Source organism: Polypterus senegalus, chromosome 10 (genome assembly GCF_016835505.1).
Source record: "Polypterus senegalus isolate Bchr_013 chromosome 10, ASM1683550v1, whole genome shotgun sequence".
In the NCBI taxonomy this organism is placed as follows: Eukaryota; Metazoa; Chordata; class Cladistia; order Polypteriformes; family Polypteridae; genus Polypterus; species Polypterus senegalus.
Window position 1 is genome coordinate 126659725 of NC_053163.1, and position 20281 is coordinate 126680005.

The following is a 20281-nucleotide window of genomic DNA, read 5'->3' on the forward strand; positions in this document are numbered from 1 at the left end:
TTTACTCTGTCTTTTAATTCTGAGCCCAATTGGACGTGTTTTTTTTTTCAGTTCCACTTGTTCCAGGCTGATAATTACTTTCCTTATTTTCTGAATTTGCACCTTGATTATTCTTTTTCTTTTTTGCATTTTTTTTCTCTCCAATGCTTTTGAGTCTCTTTTCTTTGCGCTGCTGTTTCTTCTTTGCTTAGTCATCAACGTTTCATCTATAACGTATTGTCTTTATATGCTTTATATGCGCTGAGAGCCCTGGATCTGTGTGTGCTCAAAGCCTTACACTCACACGACCTGAGTGTTTTGTTCCCCTTGGTCTTATTTGATATTGATTGTAAGTAGGGTGTGTCTTGCAAGAATCTCATCTTCTACGTCATCACGAGACAGTCCTGGGACCGTCTCTTGGCACAAAGTCTCATGTTTAAGGTCCCTACGAGACGCTCTGTGGCCATTCTCTTTCGTCTCACAGGTCTTTTAAGTGTCTTCTGTGATCTTAACGTGAAGATTACGTCTCGTCTCCCGTCTTTCTCTCCCAGGATTGTTTTTACTAATATAGAGATAAAACACTGAATAAACTACAGAAAACATAATTTTATACTCACTTGATTCTTTCTTGAATTAAGAGGGCAAAACACACACAAATGACATTTTCCTTTGTTAATTTTTGCATGAAGAATTGCCTCGGGTAACAATATTACTTTAAGACTGGCTTTTGAAAGCCTTTGTAAGATTTCTGGTTAGTTAGTCTGTTTAATGGATAAATTTGTCTCGTTTACATCTCTGTAATTGGCTGTGTCTGGCACTAGTTTTGCTGATCAAGTGCAACACACTCATTTTAAAGCTGCTTTCTATCTTCCAAGGCAGTCCTAAATGTAGTGGAAGGAGATTATATTCTCAGAAGGTTAGATTTTCTGTTAAATTAAAAAAAAGAAACTTCTAAAACCTAAACATTTAATTGACACACTAGCTATTACTTTCAGCTTCAGTAGCAAAATCAACCAAAAGTAAAGCAACTGTACTTTTGTTCCTTAAAAATGTATATCTTAAAAGCAGTTGTTTTTAGCATGCTTATTTCCATGTTCTGTGGAACAGTAATGCTTCTCTTTTCCAAGTAAAGCATCTTTGTCAAACGTTTTTTGAAAATTGACATTAACACATTGCAGGTGTGTGAATCTGGAGAAAAGGGTTCTTAAAACATTTGTTTTTCAGTAGCCCATTGTGCACCTTCAACAAAAATACATACTTTTAGACACATTTTGGTATCACACTGTATGACTTTTCCTATGATTTTTTTTGTCATAGCCTTCATTTGCATAATGTTGAAAAAAATAATAGTGCATTGTACAGTAGAAATACAAATAACCTTTATTTTTCATTTGTGTAGGGTGACACTATTATAGTGTTGTTAACAGCCTCTGTAGCTCACTGCTAAATAATCAAATTGTGTGTTTTTTTTTTTTTTTGGTTTTTGTGGTCATATGTTATCTTGGTTGGCTGTAATGTTTCTGAGAGGTAATAGCCAGTTAGCAACGAACTGAAAGTACAGTGCATTTACAGATAAATACCCTTTCATAAACCATCTCTATGGCTAGCACAAGGATGCTTATTAATGTTTACATAATGAAACAATTCCTTTTTACCTCCAGTTATTGCTGCTGAACAGCCAAACCATAATGTCTACAATTAAATAAATGTAGTCAATTTGGAGTATTTTTTTTATCCACAACACAAAGCAGGAGAATGGCTACACCAAAGGCGGTGACTACATGTTGTTGTGTTTTTTTTTTTCTTTTTGTTCAGTTCTTCTCTTATGTTACATCTTGCAATGTTACATGTTAATTGGCTGCTGAAGTGAGGCAACCTGATGATATTTTCTTGGTGAAATTTGATATTTGCAACTGTAATGAAAATTTCTGTAGGCATCTCATAATCAATCACACCTGTAATTCCTAACCATATAGTTAGACACTCTTTAGAGACCATGTGTTTCAGCAACTACAGTTGTTTAATTTAACATGGTCTCCAACTAGAAATCATGTTGAGTCCTATAGTGTGATACCAGTCTTAGAGACTGATCATAGGCCATCTTGAAAGATTAAATAAGTTGTCAAAAATGTAAAAAATAGTCTTGTGTTACGGTAATTCTGCAAATATGGACAAGCACGGACAATCCTTAAATTATTCCTTTCAGCTACATTACAATTATTTTCCAACTAGCAACTTCTGTTTTTTACTTGGAAATGAAGCAGATGATTTTTGACGCAGTGAGTCCATGCAGCCATTGCTAATGATGAAGAATAGTAGAGCACAGTATGAACTTGTATCAGAATTTGTAACTGTTTTGTGCTTTAGAGTGCACATGTCACCAAATGCAACTGACAGCATTTGGTGTGACCCAGTAAGTTCAATCACTGGTAAGCAGCACAATTGTCAGCCATGGTTTATTGTATTTTAAAATCTCAAAATACAAAAAATTTAAAGTATGGTAATTCTTCAATGTAACTTTATTAATTAGTTTGAAATGGTTTTTCTGACAAATAAACAAAGTATTGAGAATTTTCTGCAAAAATTTCCATTACCTGATATTTTCAGTGCAAGTTTCAACTTGCATACAAATTCTGTTTATGAGCATTGACAAGAGTTGAGTTTGTTTGTAACCTGTGGGTCAGCTGTATTTGTGCCAGTAAATATGAATTTACAATATGTAGTTACATATTCAGAAACTCTACATAAAGGACAACAACAGAATTTCTTTGAATCACTTTGATAAGATAAAAGGCTCTTCTCAGCATATTGCTATGTTGTTCAACATCTCTGTTAAACTCCAAAAGACGATGGGGTCTTCTAAGGTTCAGAACCCCATACCAGAAATCTTGGTTGAGAGGTGTCGGAATTGTACTTGTTGGTAGGCTACCTTTTTTATTAATGTAATATTCATAACCCCTAGAGAGATATGGGACATGTTGCTATGGTTGATCCAAAGCTCATCACTTTTCCTGTCACAGTGAGTACTAGTTAATGGTGAGGTATTGTAATAATGCCTCTGCAAGTCACCTTAGTGGTCTGATGCTTAAACAGCAACATGTGGAATATACCACATCTTTGCAGATGTTTGATTTATTAGCTGTCTCACAACCTGCTGGCCCTTTCACAGCAATGTTTCTCTAGGCCTTGCATATAAAAGAACTTATGCCAGAATACTGTTTGTAGACTTCAGCTTTTAACACCATTTTTCCTGATCTGTTATTTATAAAACTTGTATAAACTGAACTGAATCCATCCATCTGTAAATGGATTTACAGTTTTCTGACAAAATGTAAACAATACGTTCATGTGGGCTCACACCTCGCAGACTTTCTCCATATTAGCACAGGTGCCCCTCAAGGCTGCTTACTTTCCCCACTACTTTATTCCTTGTACACCAAAGAACGTTGGTCCACTGATCCTTCAGTAAAAATCATTATGTTTGTTCATGACACCACCATTATTGGACTAATTACTAATGGTAATGAAAGAGCTTATAAAGTGGAAGTGTATCATCATCTGTCTCAGTGTGCTACCAATAACCTGGTCCTCAATACAATCAAGACTCTGGAAATGGTAACTGACTTTCACAAATAGCAGTTACAGCCTCTCTCACTAGAAATGAATGATTCTGCAGTCAATATGGTGGAATCCTTCAGATATTTGGGGACTACTACCACAAACAACCTCAAGTGGGACATTAACACCACTTCCATCACTAAGAAGGCTCAGCAGGGGTTGTACACTTTATGCCAACTAAAGAAATTAAAATTTTCCCAGCCAACACTAGTACAATTTTACGAAGCCATAATTGAAAGTGTAATCAAATATTTCATTGTTGTCTGGTTTAGTTCAGCTATGGCACACTCCAAAAATAAATTACAGCATGTTGTGAGATCTGCTGAGAAAATAATTGGCTGAGCCCTTCCATCTGTTGCAGACCTGTGTACATCTTGTGTTACTAACCATGTCAAAATATTCACAATGAACTCATCTCACCCAGCTCATCACTGGTTCCAAAAACGCCCCAATGGTAAATGCTTCAAGTTAATCAAAACAACAACCAACAGAACCATAGCCCTCTAAAACCAGTAATTTTAGTCTGTCTTCTTTACATATTCATGTGTTCTGTCATATTCTATGTGAAGGTGTGTATGTACAGTAATGCACATGTACACACACTACATACTTACACTTTCAATTACACATCATCATTTGTACATCTCCTTTATAATTGCAGTATTCCGCAGCTCTACATACAGTTTTTTTTTAAACTTATGCTGTTTATGAGTATCTATATCTATCTATCTATCTATCTATCTATATTTGTATGTGACATTTTGTTATGTTATAAGGAGCTCCAAATCTACCAAGTCAAATTCCTGTACATTAGGTACTGGCGAGAAAAAAATATTCTGATATACTTCCTGATTAGCTACAGAGCCTTTCTGTAGCTATTGTATCATTGGCAACATCAACCTGCAGTTATATGCAGTTTTATATGGTCAAATTGTGCTAAAATATTTTAGGGTGACCATAAGCCACACAAAAGCCAACCCTGTTGGTCTCAGTCAGTCATTATACAAATAACAAATGTGTTATTGAGCCACTCATGGCTTTATGTGTGTATGTGTGTGTATGTATATGTATGTATATACATATATATATATATATAAATATATATATATATATATATATATATATATATATATATATATATATATATATATATATATATATATATATATATATATATATATATATATATATATATATATATATATATATATATATATATATATATATATATATATATATATATAAAATATATAACTGGTGGAATCATCATAGTGCACACAACATTTTCTCATCCCTTGTTATATAATTCTTTTTTTTAAGGAGATCGACATTAATTGTGATTTACTGAACTTGTATGTTTGTGTAAGGCTCCAAATGGTTTTATTACACCAAATCTTACAGATACTTTAGAGTAGATAGATATTGTACTTCACGTTTACATGTCCGGATGAAGGTGCTTCAAGTGTGTATATCTTTGGCGAGTCAAGTGTCACTTTTTGCTTTCATGTGTGCATATGTTTTTTTTGTTCTGTGCAAAACTGCTGTCATAAGAAGAGACCAAGAATTTGTGGTGCTTTGCTTCCAAGTTGAGCATTTAGTGTGTTTGTATTGTGGCATGTCCGTGCTTGTTCATTGTTAAGAATGAAATATAATGATTATAATTGTTTTATATTTTTAACAAACAGGTTTGCAAGAGGCCTAACCTGAGGGTAAGATTACAAATAGGTTTCATTGGGATTGCTATTGCCCTTCTTTTAGTTAAATTATAAACCATTTTTAGAGATTTCTTTAGAGACTGTGGAATGGACTTGACATTGTAGGATTACGCTAAACAAAGGTGATGAATTGTACCGTACCTGTAATTTGCAATGAAGAGTAACATATTAGAATTTCATCAGGATTAATGGTTAAAGAAAAATGAAGAAAAAGGTTTAGCATTTTTGAAATTTCAATAGCAAATAATTATTTGATTTCCATTTTGGATCTGTGACATAACTTGGAAAGGTAACTTGCTGCTGTACATTTTACTGCCTTGTTATTGAATCAAATGTGGGGCTGTGAAAGGAACCTTACGAAATTTTACATTCTCTATGTAAATCTTGAAACTGACTTTAATGTCATGTTAGGGTAAATTATTGGAGCTATTTAATGGAGAGTTACAAGTTATTGGGCTTTGTCTGCATTTTGTTTCTTAATAAGTACAATGTGCGAGATCAATGTGTGAAGAAATTGCATTGTTCCTAATTTAGTCTTCGTCAGTAGCAGATCAAGGGATGGGAGCCATGTACTAAAAGCCCTCATTTTGATCATGCCTTTTATATATCATTTAAGGGACCACTACTGTTGACCTTTTTTCCAGCATTTCTCTAGCAGAAAAATTAATTTGTTGTGTGCAGATTTTCTTTTATCTACCATATATTCTTTCCTTTTGAAATGAAGTTATTCAATGAATTAAAGCTGTGACTACCAGGGGACGCCACAGAACCTCAAACCCCAGACACAACTACACAGAAACAGTACCTGGTCAAATAAATATTTTATTCACCAAAAATACCTTTAACGGGTTTCTTCCTTTTTTAGTACTGCCCACCAGAGCCAAAGCTACACAGACATTTTATTTTTCTCCTTTTCTCTTCAGCTCCCCCCAAGTGAGTGTTGTTCTGTTCCTCTCCCAACTCTGACTCACCTGGTCGAGATTAAGCAGCTTCTTTTATCTATGATTTGGGAGGACTTCCGGTGCCAGAGCATTGCCTATTGGAAGCATTTCCCAGTTGACTGAAAGTCCCTGAAAGTAGGAACTACAAATGCCAATATAGCTCCTCCTGGTGACTCCCACGTAACCCAGTGGGGCTGCCCCACAGGACTACAGATCCCAGCATGCCCTGCAGTGTCTGTATTGGAATCCCAACCCAGGTTTACTGCCATCTGGTGTACTGGGGGAGAAAATGTCCTTCCATTGCACTAGCCTGCTGGCCAGGCAAGGATCTTTGTTCAGTCCCAGTTGGGATGCCAGTCCATGTGTGTGATCCATTATACAATCTATACATTTTATTTCACGTAACATTTTCAACCACAAACACATTTGTACAAAATATATCAATGTTTGTTTAGTACTAAAATTATTTGTACTAAAGTGACTTAACCTAAAAAAATTTAATCAACTTACTTTTTCCTTTACTTTATTTGGAACCACAGCATATAGTGCTGACTTCCGCCACAAGTCAGAAACCAACTGTGGATGTGACACAAATCCACTGGGAACTGTTGTGTGCATGTGTAATTGCTCATTTTAGAGGTGGTAGTTGACTAAACATGAAACTCTTTGGGATGAGACAATACTGAAAAATGTCCTTACAGTATAATGTAATTTCCAGTTCTGGAATTTCAGTTCTCTGGTGTAATTTTGAGTTGGTAAAGCATTATCGGCAAATTTGTGTTATTTTGTAAAGTTTCAAACCAGAATGTAATGAATAACTATAAAATCCGACTAGAGGCTTTTAATAATTAGTGCACCATAATATAGCATTGCAGCCTGCTAAGGCAAAGTATTGTCAGGTAGGTGGCACCTAGCATCAAAGCTCAGACAGCAGGTTCAGAGTACTTTTTACTCCCTAAGGTTATGCATGCCATTACTGGCTCTATAGGTCAAGACTACTATCCGTCATTTTTGAAAATATTTTAATGTAATTTTTGAACCTCCTGTTGCAGCTCATTTGTAAGTGTGTTGTGCAAAATCGGGTTCAGAAAATAAGTGACTTGTTTTGGTATAGCAAATTTGTAATTAAGGTGGCTCCTTGGAAATGCATTCAATGTACACTGTTTTAAATGTTATTTTCTTCAGATTTATTCATATTACTAAACTCCTGAAGCATGTTATGTTAGTTATTTTATAGTGATCCTTGCCACTGCCAGTGGCCTTAAAACCTTTTTTCTGGAAATTAAGTATCTTGAAAATTAAATATGTCTGGTGTTGGAAAAGAGCTTTCTACCTCCTGTAGAAAAATACATTTTTCCAAAAAAAATATTAGATAAATACATTGACCAAGCCCAGCTTAATATGTGAGTTCTCAATTGTTTGCCCTAAAATAAGCCTCTCTTTTTGTCTCTCATGCCAGTGCCTCTTACTATGCCTTTTTGGGGCCATGCAACTTATGCACATGGGATAATTTTCCAAGCAGTTCCCACACCTCCATACTGGCACATGCTGTAGTATCCTAATGTTAATCTTAGTCCAGACTTTTTACCCATTTAAATGTACCTTTAGTTAATGTTAAGCAATATAGATACAGCATATGTAATAGTTTTTTCTTTCATCTAACTTGCGGTATGCAGTTTTTAATTTTGTTATATTTCACTTATAGTTTTTTACCAAAATACTGTGCTTGTTTGTCATTTCTTGTTCAATTTCTTTCTTATTCCTGTTTGTGTAATACAGAAAACAATAAAAGCAGACATGTTAAATAGAAAGGGATGATTTATTTAAAATTTTTAATATTTAGTTATTTGATCTTTAAATGTTAATGTTATGAACAACTTTGGACTTTTTTCAATTTCCTTCTTTTTCAAATATAAAAAAAATCTTTGCTTTTAGTTTAAAGATGGCTGTATGTGTGCATTTTACTTTCTTTCAGTTTTTCTCTACTTTCCTGTTCTTTTCCCTTTGCTGCACTTGCATCTTCAGGATTTTCCAGATAGTCCTAACAGCTATAATACAGACCTGGACTGTGAACTTGCACCTCACACCTTGGCAAGTTTCTGCTTACTTTCTTGGCTGCATGTGTTTACTGTCTTAAGACAAATGTAATTTTGTGCCATTAACAGTAATTTTGTCTGCCAATCTTAAAGTTAATAAATATTTCATTTTTCCTTTCTAAAGCAATTTTAAATCCTATTATGTCAGTACTACATAGCAACACTATGAACAATTGTAGATTTTAGTAAACCAACAACATATGTGAAAAGGAAACATTTACAGTATATGTAAAATGCTAAATTAGAATTTAATTTTATTTATCATCAAATTTATTAATATTAAAACTGTAGCTTTAAAAAAAAATAAATTTATAATTTTAGTTCTACTTATTACAGCTGTGAAGTACTATATAGCATTAAAATGCCCTTGTTTTGCTTTTATTAATTGAAATTAGGTATACAAATAAGAAGTAATTAAGTAATTTTTTTGTGACTCGATTTGCATTGCAGTGTTGTCAGCATACCATTTAGGTGGTTTTATACATTGAGTATTTATATTTCTTTAAAAATAAAAGTTTTTCATGTCAATTTGAAATTAGTACCACTTGTGCACCAGCCACACATGACCTCAAAATGAATTTTGCAGCTACTGTATGTAACAGTACAGAGCCCGATGCAAAACCTTAACACTACTAACCTGTAGCTGTTCAACAATGTAAAATCTTGTTATCTCTAGTGAGCAAATCTTTCATTGGATTATTTTAATTTTTGTCACTGATGGTATAACGCAGTAGCTCTCAAGAAATTGTGATGCATCACAGTACAAAGCAGTATTGAAAAACAGCGCCCAAACAAAGAACTACAAACAACAGCATTGTAGTCTTTATTATGAAAAATGCATCAGACAGTAAAATATCAACTAAAGATTTTGTGTGCAGCAAGTATTGGTCATGTAACAGTTTCAAAAATCTTATAAAACACAGTATGTATGGGCCAGCATTGGTGGGAACTTGTAGTATATTGCCATTTTTACCAGAATTAAGTTAACAACATCTATTCCAGTATGTTCTCAATTTGTTGATGCCCATTGCTTGTCCAACCACAAATGCAACTCAGGAGTCTGCATGATCTGTGGTAGCCATTATATGGCAGTTACACAATGAATGAGTCTAAGAGTAATCTGTCTGCATGCCAGTTTACAGTATGTTGTGTCTTTTTTGAGCTGAGATAAGATCGAAAAACCATAATTATGGTATTTTTCTTGTCAGTTTCTTCTAAACTAAAATTTTCCTTTTCATAATTCGTACTTAAACATATGACATTTCTTTGCTCCTTCACATTCTGTAACACAATGATCATCCTTCTTCTTCACAGAATGTATTGTTTTTTGCCATTGATGGTTTAATCCTAGTCCAATGACATTTCTTAGAAGGGTTGTTTGTTTAAAATTCATACTATAACTTAATGGAAAGTAAATATAAACTTTATGCTGTGAATAATGTAAATACAAAATAATTTTAATTCATGATGATTCATTGTTATTTTGCTAAATTTAGTAGCATGCATCTAACATTTTAGGTTTCTTTAAACCTAATAACATGATCTGTAATTCCTGCATTCTGTGCAGTTTATCATTTAGAAGTCCAGTACTGAGAACAGTTTTGTGTGGATCTTTTTTTGATGGCTCAACTAAGTAGAATTAATTGGAATTAAATTGTCATTTTCTGACTTTACCATATATTGCTACTAATCTTGTTCCATGTTTACATCATTTTTCTGCACTAGAGGTATTCATTAATTTATGAAATACTCTCTTTAATGCTTTATTTTCTTATATTAATATCTAGTGGCAAATCATTGGTATATTCCATTGTTCTATAAAACCCCTATTTCACTTTTGCTTCATTGTCTTTGTTTTGCTTTCACGTTATACGCTGTAATCTGCCATTGGTATTTCAGGTTTAGTTCAATATTGAGAAATGTTCAGTTGTGGTGGGCTGTTGCAGGTATCATCAAAGGCAACACTACTTAAACAGTTCTTTGTACTTGCCTGAGTTTGAGGTATGCTGTTTTATCTTGGTAGAGTAATATATATTGCTCTACTGTCCCCTATTGTATTATTAATATGTAGCCTTAGAATACCTAATCTCACAGACTTACCACTGTATATAACTTATCCCCACCTTCCCTTCTATATCTATAACCTTAGGCAATTAGATGTAGTAAAAAGACAAGCAGGAGTTAAGTTACACATAAAATAATGTATTACTGATAATATTCATAAATAATAACAAAATGCAAAGTACATTTGAATATTGGCAACCATACAACCTGATAAAATGGTGATGTGTAATTCAGGTGGCACACAGACTTGCAGTTACTTAAAATGTCTCTAGTTAAGGCATCGTTGGTGCTCAGCTTTCAGCCACATGTCTGTTCAATATGGCTGCTGAGCTGTGCTCTTCAATGTAATGTCTTCATCATCATAGGTCAGTCAGAGAGATGCTTCTTCATATGTGGGTCAGTTAGAGATGCTTCTTCATCATATGTCAGTCAGTCAGAGAGAGAATGTGGTTGAGCAAGTACATTTATAGATGTTCTCTCCAATTCCTAGAACCAATAGGACATCATGGTACTTAAAGGCCTCTGAGACTAGCCAATTCCAAACAGCCATACCTCAGACCAATGGGTGAAATAGAACATCTTATCTCTGCCCCCAAGACCATATATTACACTAACCTGGCTTTGTGTGGGGATGGGAGAAAAGACTTTAGCAAAGAAATGCTCATCAAACTGGTTTAAGACACATCCCCAAATCCTGTCGTAAAATTACAAAGAAAAGTCGTAAACATGGGGGGGATAAACAAGAATGCCTCTCACCAAGGTACCACTAAATTACATTGGTTTGCCTAAATTATAAATAAAGACATACAAAACATTTATCAAGTTATATGCAAAATCCTACATCACAACACTCCACCCGATGAATGTTTTGTACAGTGTCTTTATACACAATGTCTTTAAATTGTTTCAAGAGTCTGATGCATAACTTGTGCATTGATTTGCAGTATTTGCTCTCCCAGTGTTAAAAGTTGTCCGTGACCATTTGTCCATTACATATCTTCTTTATTTCAAAGACAATCTGAAGAACTTGGAAGCGCTCCCGATGACTTGTATCTGCTCCAGCTTGCGTCAACTCTTTCTGCAGTCTCCATATGTCATCAGATCTGGTGGTTCAAAATGAGACAAGTCCACACCTTCCACTAAACTAGCCCACTACAATTGAGTCTATTGTGTGAATTTTTAATCTGTACTTGTTCTCTGTCTAACTGCTAATTAGACCCCTGTCCCAAACTATCTAAGCATATGCAACTGTACAATTAACATCAAAATTTGAAAGGTAACATGCCACAGGTGCCAGTACAACCACTTCTGCCCAAGTGACAGGCCATGTGCCACTGCATAAACTGTTCACAAACCAACATCTGTGGCCCCTCTGCACACATTTGGGGTTGACTTAGTTGCCTCTTGTGCTTTCCTACCCATGGTGCAACTCTTGACTGCCATCATCCTTTACCAGTATAGGCTGGCATCACCACCATGAGACATCAAAGCTTTGCAACTCTCATCATTCCCCCCGTAGGCCACCCCTAGATTTGTTTGTTCACCATATGCATACTCATTGTGCTAAACACCTCGGTTCAGAATTGGCCCACTGGTCCTGTGCCTGCACCATAGCCGACAATCTCAGCAGGGCTTCCATATTTTCCCAATTAGACTATACCTGAACATCGGAGCCCATATGTCTTGCAAATGTACCAGCTGCACCTGCTTTCCTGAAAAGTTCACCAATTTGCTCAGTATACCTTTTCTTATATTAATTATCCCTCTTAATTAATTAATACCCAGAATGTATACTTTATGAGCCCAAAATGAATCCCCTTATTTTGGCATTCCTAACTGGTTTGTTCAGTTTCCACCCCTTGGAATATAAATTTGCTGCAGTAATGAACAAACCTTTCCTTTTAAACTATAGCTATTGTGACTAGTCCTATTATTATTGCATGACTTGTGGACTTGTTACTCACTTAAACCCCAGTAAGTGTCTTTTCTTGATGTCTCTTCAGTTCTTCTTCATGTCTTTGTCTTTAGTCTTTACGTGTTGTCTTTTCTTCATTCTGCTATGTAGGCAGGTCTGCAAAATGGAAGGTGACAAAGCAGTTTCTGTCCATCTCATTTTCTTGGCTGTCGACCTGGTGCCAAAACTCAAACTTTGCTTCCAGGCATTCATTGGAACAGCTTGGCACTAGTGCCACACCACTCCAATGTGCCAATGGTAACCCGATCTCCTGCATGGATTTTACTCTGCTAATTGCCTTCACTATTTATTACCTGCACCAAACCAAAGTCCATAAAAACCTTACTATAGAAGTAGCACTATTGCAAAAGGCCAGAAAATTGAAACAGAAATAACTATTTTCCCTTTCCTGTCTTCCTGTGCTGCCCTTCTATTTTTTTTCATTGCCTGTGTGTCCTTTTTTTTATTGTATGGTAACTGCTACCTGAAAGTGTGGACTGAAGCCTCTCCAAAACCCAAGTTCTAAATCCAGCATTTCTGCTAAAACTGACCTGTGTTCTTTACTAAAGACCAGCTCACTTTTCTCCATTTTATTGCATGGAGAGTCATAGGCTGTCTTTTGAACAACTGGTCAGTCAGGTTTCGAATTACTGGACCTAAGTGTGTGTGGTTTTTAATTACTGCTGGCCCTAGCACAGCTGTTAGGACCTTCACACCGATGTGCATTCCTGGCTTGCTAGCTGAGCTTCCTGCTGCACCATCCCCCATCCTTTGTTCTTTGGCTTGTCCTGTTTCATTCAAACCAACTCCTAAACTGGTGCACTTTCTTTCCAACTCAGCCATTCTTGCACTAGCACATTCAGACCTTTCACACACAAGCACTTGAATCCCTTTCATTTCCATTGTTCTTTGTTTAAATTCCACACTTTCTTTACTCAGTATCCTTAAGCCAATATCCAGTTCATGCCCTCTAGTCAACAATTGCCATTCACACTCACCAGCTCCTCTGCCTTCTATCTGATCTCTTTGTCCTAAATCAAAATTCAATGCAGCACTGGTTACCTTTCCTAACAGTGGTGAAATATCTATCAGTGTAGCATGTTCTTTAAATACTGGACAGACCTCAGAATTACCTGGAGATTGTGGTGCAGTGGAGAATAAAGGAAGAAAACACCCTTGCTGTTTTCCCTTCCTTTCATCTCTCTCCTTTTCCTCACACTCACATTCCCACTTTTTATCTGAGCACTCATCTGTCTCATGTAAGTCACCCACCCATGTTTTAGGGTTCCAGTCCGATCTGGTTACTGTTGCCCTAACTTTCACCATGGATGGTTTACATTTCTTTTTTCCACTTCTTTCACTGCTTTCTACTTTAGCAGCGGATGTTCTACATGCTAACACTTCACAATTATCACACCAACTGTTACATCTTTCAAAACTCTCACTCAACATTCCATAACTTTCATTCACTTTGCTATTTTCTTCCTTATCATGATCTTCCTTATTACCAATAATACAAGCTAGTAAACCTCTTATAACAGCAGCTGTCTTCTTTAAACCTGATCTCTGTTTTCTTGCTTTTAATCCTTCCAGCCCCCTTCCATTTTGTGGCACACTCAGCTCAGCTTCTGCTTTCTCTACCTGAACTACAGGTTTCCTAGCTTTAGCCTGCTTGCCTCTGCCACTCCACTGGAAGATGGCTGACTTTAAAATGAACTTAGGCATTTCTAAGTCTACAATTCACTCTAATACAATTTGCCAAATTCGTTATGGGTTGGCCTACTTTTGCCCCTGTAAGCAAACATACACATACATACACAAAGATTCTAAACGAATAAGTACCGTATGAATGACGAATGCATGTCCCATCACTCCCTAGCACTTTAACCACTTAAATGCCGTATGAATGACGCATGCATCTTTCACCACTCCCTAGCACTTTAATTAGGGACTCACTACCACCAGCACTAACAAACATGCGGGTGTCCTTGTGACACACATGAAGTCTCTACACTTTGTTGGTTATATTCCATTCAGCAACCAAACAATGTTTTACTTCCACCGCATTTGTACACTGGGTGCCCTAAAATTCACATACATAAACAAACACATACATCAAAACAGTATTGCAAACAGGGTGCAAAACTTGGTTACCCCAAAATCCTGCCCAACTACGCCAATTGTTTTATCTTGGTAGAGTAATATATATTGCTCTACTGTCCCCTATTGTATTATTAATATGTAGCCTTAGAATACCTAATCTCACAGACTTACCACTGTATATAACTTATCCCCACCTTCCCTTCTATATCTATAACCTCAGGCAATTAGATGTAGTAAAAGACAAGCAGGAGTTAAGTTACACATAAAATAATGTATTACTGATAATATTCATAAATAATAACAAAATGCAAAGTACATTTGAATATTGGCAACCATACAACCTGATAAAATGGTGATGTGTAATTCAGGTGGCACACAGACTTGCAGTTACTTAAAATGTCTCTAGTTAAGGCATCGTTGGTGCTCAGCTTTCAGCCACATGTCTGTTCAATATGGCTGCTGAGCTGTGCTCTTCATGTAATGTCTTCATCATCATAGGTTAGTCAGAGAGATGCTTCTTCATATGTGGGTCAGTTAGAGAGATGCTTCTTCATCATATGTCAGTCAGTCAGAGAGAGAATGTGGTTGAGCAAGTACATTTATAGATGTTCTCTCCAATTCCTAGAACCAATAGGACATCATGGTACTTAAAGGCCTCTGAGACTAGCCAATTCCAAACAGCCATACCTCAGACCAATGGGTGAAATAGAACATCTTATCTCTGCCCCCAAGACCATATATTACACTAACCTGGCTTTGTGTGGGGGATGGGAGAAAAGACTTTAGCAAAGAAATGCTCATCAAACTGGTTTAAGACACATCCCCCAAATCCTGTCGTAAAATTACAAAGAAAAGTCGTAAACATGGGGGATAAACAAGAATGCCTCTCACCAAGGTACCACTAAATTACATTGGTTTGCCTAAATTATAAATAAAGACATACAAAACATTTATCAAGTTATATGCAAAATCCTACATCACAACATATGCGTTTGTAGTTGTCATACAAGATTGCATTTATTTATTTGCTTGTTTGTTTAATTTCTGAAAACTTAAGTAGTAATTTTGTGTCTAAAGAAATACTTTTATTATTTATCAAAGACACTGGAAGATGTTCTATAAGTAGGTGGTTTTAAGATAAAATAGACCTGTACTTTGGTTGTGTTTGATGCATAAAAAAACTGACAAGAGTCAGGTGATGATTTTTTTTTTATCACAATAGACTCAATTTACTATTGTGTAGGAATACTCGCACAGATACCTTCTGTGGTAAACATTTAATATTTTGACATTAATCCATTTTCTAAGTAAATTTTCTCCACATTGTAGTTTGTAAGGTACAAACATTACATGTGAGGCATTGAGATGCCAAGTAATTGTGCATTTTTGAGACGTGAGAAAACCTAATGAAGACCCACACAAGCATGAATGGAAACTTGTAAATGTCATCACACATAGGATCAGGGCTACAGCTTGAATCTATGGGTGCTGAGCTGTGAAGAAGCAGCACTATGATAACTTGATTGTCTGTAGCTGGCATAAAGTCCATGAACCTGGGACATCAATAGTTATAGACCGAGATGGACTAGGGTGAATGAGGATAAGAGCAGGTACAAAAGGTACTTGGAGCTTTTATTTAACATATCTGTATCCATATAAGCTAAAGTACAGTGCTTCTTCCAAATAAATAAGTAATCAAACCACAATAAAGACAGTGTTCCTTGAGGGAGTTAAACAGTCAAATAAATGTCAATAAATACATAAATAATTCCCAATAAAATGGAGCCAGAATTGTCTTTTCTCTCTGTTCTACAGGGCGCATGCTATCTCAGTCTCTTCTTACCTTGCTCATCCATCTCCCAGGTATGCTCAACGAATCCTGGCCACCATCCCTCATGGGTTGCAGGGACATACTGAGCCTGGCTCTTCCTTATGCTAGAGTCTATCCTAGTAGCAATGGGTACAACACTGACAGAGCTTCCAGTCCATGGCAGTACAGCCCGCACACACTTTAAAAGGATTTATTCAAATGCAAACCAGGGCATCTAGTAAAATATTTACACAGACACAGGAAGAATATGCAGATTCAAACCAAGGATGCTGGATTCATGATGTAGCAGCGGTCACCATTGCCCCTTCATTCTGCTTAGAATCACTCATGACATGAGATGTTCAAAATTTTTCATCAGTGAATTTACTTGTAATTGAAGATCTTCGGGTATTACAGTATTTGTAATGCCTTTTCAAATGCTTTTGGCGAACAATATGAAAAAACTCCAATCTTTGAATACTTTTCATTTGTTGTGTATATCTTAGGTGTTTATGTATACATGGTTCTTTGTTATTGATTTTTGCCAGGCTCTAAGAGAGAGCAATAAGCAGGCTCAGATGGAGGAAGCTCCACGCTTTCCTGGTGAAACGATCAAAGGCATAGGTGAGTTTTTTTCTTTTCTTGATTCAATCATGTTATTCAATAACATTTGTTGTTTTGTATTTTATATCTCTCCAACTATGTGCTTCATATCAGTGTAACTAAGGGATAGCAATATCATATACCACAATATTCTTCTTAGTATTAGACATCCAAGCCCACTCCTTTAAATGACTAATACTGACATAGCTACACTTGGAGAGGATATAAGTAAATAATTATGAAAATAAATTTATTGTTGTTAATGTGTTTTAGAAAGGTTTAATGATAATGTTAAATGAGTGAATTATTGTATTAATTAAATTTGCATATGCCAACAAATGACCAGTTATCTCCAGGATCTTGGGTAGTCCTGGAGGGCCACAATTTTTATTCCAACCAATCTCCTGTTTAGCAGTTATTGAAACAAATTATTTAATTCAATGGCTTAATTCAATGTTCTCACTCTGTCATACCAGGTACCATACTTTTTGGGCCACAGACTTTCACTTTTTTTTCTTGACAGATATCATATGAAAGACATGTGCAAATGATATATAAGTTAGCTTGGTTATCTGTTATCTCACTTTGGGTCTCATTATTGTTGTTTCACTGGTGGTTAAACAAAATTAAACAAGTAAACGCAAGTCATTTAAAATTAAGGCAACGTAATATGTCCCGCCAGCATTCGTAATTAACTAATAACAGAGTAAATGAGTGGAATTAAAACCTGCAGCCACCAAGATTTGAGTTTGGCACCCCTGTTTTAGAGAGTTTACTGATGTTTATAATTAGTAAGAGCATAATATGGGTTTTAATTAATAAAAATGTCATTATTTCTCTTGAGAATTATGTCTGAATACATTAAATGTATAATACTATTTTAATTTTCTTATAATTTAGCTGCTGTGTCATTTTAATCAGTGGCTGATATCAATAATACTACTATTGCCACTACATAACTACTGTCTGGTGTATATTTTGACAGCATCAGCTTAACGCCATATGCAGTATAATTATTGTTTTTAACTATATTATTTGTTTTTATACAGTGAAAGATGTTATGTACATTTGTCCTTTTACTGGAGCTGTTAGTGGAACCCTTACAGTTACTGATTATAAACTATATTTCAAGAGCATTGAAAGGGTATGTATTTTGTTACCAATGCTATAGTTATATAAATTAGGTTTATTTAAGCATGCAAAATTAAGAATAGGAAGATTTGAGGTGTTTCTGAAGTTATTTGGTTAACAGTGCATACTAAACATACTACTCCAAGCATAATATTGCAATGAAACATGCCAGAACCATACACAAAGTCAAAAGAAAGAAGACGTCCCGTTAAATATCTAAAGTATACATTGTAGACATATGTAATATATCAGTAATTTATATAAGTAAGGTATAACATAAAATAATTTAAACTTTTTTGAAAAATGATACTTGCAAGGACTTGCCTGCTATCCCAAACTGTAGAAAAAAAATATTTTGACGTGTTAGCAGTTAACAAGGAAATTTTAATTTTCTGCTCAAACTTATTTCTTCCATAATCATAAGAGGTGGAACAAAACCACATATTTTAACATAATCACTAGAGTTCATAATTTTCATCTCCGATACTCCTTTGGGAAGCTGCACAATAGTTCATCGTTGCTACTCACATTTAAAAAATGCAGGGAACATTTGAGAAAAATCTTGCCAAAACTTGATTTATAAGGACAGATGCAAACTTGAAAAGGAACCGGGTATATTTATCAAAGATATATGCAGAGTTAAATTCAATAGATATATATGTGTAGCAGGAACTAACTTAACCTCGTTAAAGCATAACACATTTTAAATACAATACAATACAATACAGTTTATTTTTGTATAGTCCAAAATCACACAGGAAGTGGTGCAATGTGCTGCAACAGGCCCTGCCTCTTGACAGCCCCCCAGCCTTGACTCTCTGAGAAGACAAGGAAAAACTCCCAAAAAAAACGTGTAGGGAAAAATGGAAGAAACCTTGTGAAAGGCAGTTCAAAGAGATTTTCCATGTAAATAACAGGTTTTAAATGTTCTGTTATGTTTGTAATGTTGTAATAAAGAATATCTCTTTCCCTGTAAGCATAAACACTTTTAAAAGATACTGCAACCATGTACCTGAACTGCAACTGAGAGTATTTAAATGTGAAATAAAATCTGTAGTGGAGGCACACTGTACTAAAATGTGCTTATAATAAGTATTCACTCCTTTGGGGTTTTTGTTTTCTTTTACAATAACAAGTCTTAAAGATTTTGTGAGTTTTGCAATTGGTTATCATGGGAAATTCTATCATGCTAAACTGAAATATATTTTTTCAATTGTTTCCAATTTTATAAGTAAATAATGTTTGTTCCCATATATATTCACCACATTTAACAATTAAACTCTACTAATGCTAGTTGTTTTTAGATGTCACATAACTAGTTGAATTCGAACATCTTGGGTAAACATTATTTTTTATTTAAAATGCACCTCTCACAGGGAAATCCCATAGTAAATTAGTATAGTTCACAGAAAAAACAATGATGAAGACAAAGCATCATTCAAAGCAGATCTGGTTTAATATTTTTTTGGAGAACACCAGACTGGAGAAAAGTTAGAAGAAAATTACAAAGTAATTGAAAATTTCCCATACTTTGCCATATTTTGAGATAATATGGAATTGGAATAATCATATAGGCATATTTGTCATGTTCTAGTCCTAATGGCTTAGCTTAGGAGTGATATATTTTTTTGACAAAAATTGGAATGTCTTCATATTTTAAAATATATCTTGTAACTTGTTTGGAAAATAATTTGTATTACCACAAACACCTTATCTTAAAGTCTGTTTTACGTATCGTATATTTACTAGTAGGTGCTAATAAAAGCCACATTGTTAACTTTCACCTCATTCATTGTGACTGAGGCAGAGAGCATAAAAGGAAAAATTACTCGTACATGTTGCTATTTTAATATATAAATTTGCATTTTTTCACATTTGCCAAAAGTTTAAGTTTATGTTTTTGGAAGATCATGGTGGAAGGTTAAGACATTACAGTGTTCCAAAACTGTGGCTGTAGAAATGGTGTATACTACAAATATGTCCCTTATTATTATTAAGCCTGCATATGTTAGGTTTAAGTCCAGATGTCTATTAATGGCGTTTTCATTTGATAGCCACAATACAGCCGTCTCTCTAGCACTCTTGGTATTTGCCTTTAATCTCACTTGCCCTGTGTCCTAGTTAAACATGTGCCATGTTGAATTGGTATGTGCATATATCTGAGACCGTGGGTCGGTCCTTCTAACAGCATTGCGATGTTGTTGTATACATGTTGCAAGTGTTTTAGATGTTAGTCTGATGTATACAGATGGGTGTATGTGTGTGTG

General features: G+C 35.2%; 1 protein-coding gene across 6 annotated transcripts in view; it reads left to right on the plus strand.

Moving 5' to 3' along the window:
• Nucleotides 1-20281, plus strand: part of mtmr1a (myotubularin related protein 1a) — a 60891-nt gene that overhangs the window by 15923 nt on the left and 24687 nt on the right. For 2 of the 6 annotated variants that reach the window (XM_039766553.1, XM_039766554.1), the window contains exons 4-7: nt 5283-5306; nt 8279-8344; nt 16829-16904; nt 17933-18027. In XM_039766553.1, coding sequence (XP_039622487.1) covers nt 5283-5306; nt 8279-8344; nt 16829-16904; nt 17933-18027 — 261 coding nt within the window. The remainder of the gene's footprint in view (nt 1-5282; nt 5307-8278; nt 8345-16828; nt 16905-17932; nt 18028-20281) is intronic. The other 4 variants (XM_039766556.1, XM_039766558.1, XM_039766555.1 and 1 more) reach the window with 3 other exon arrangements.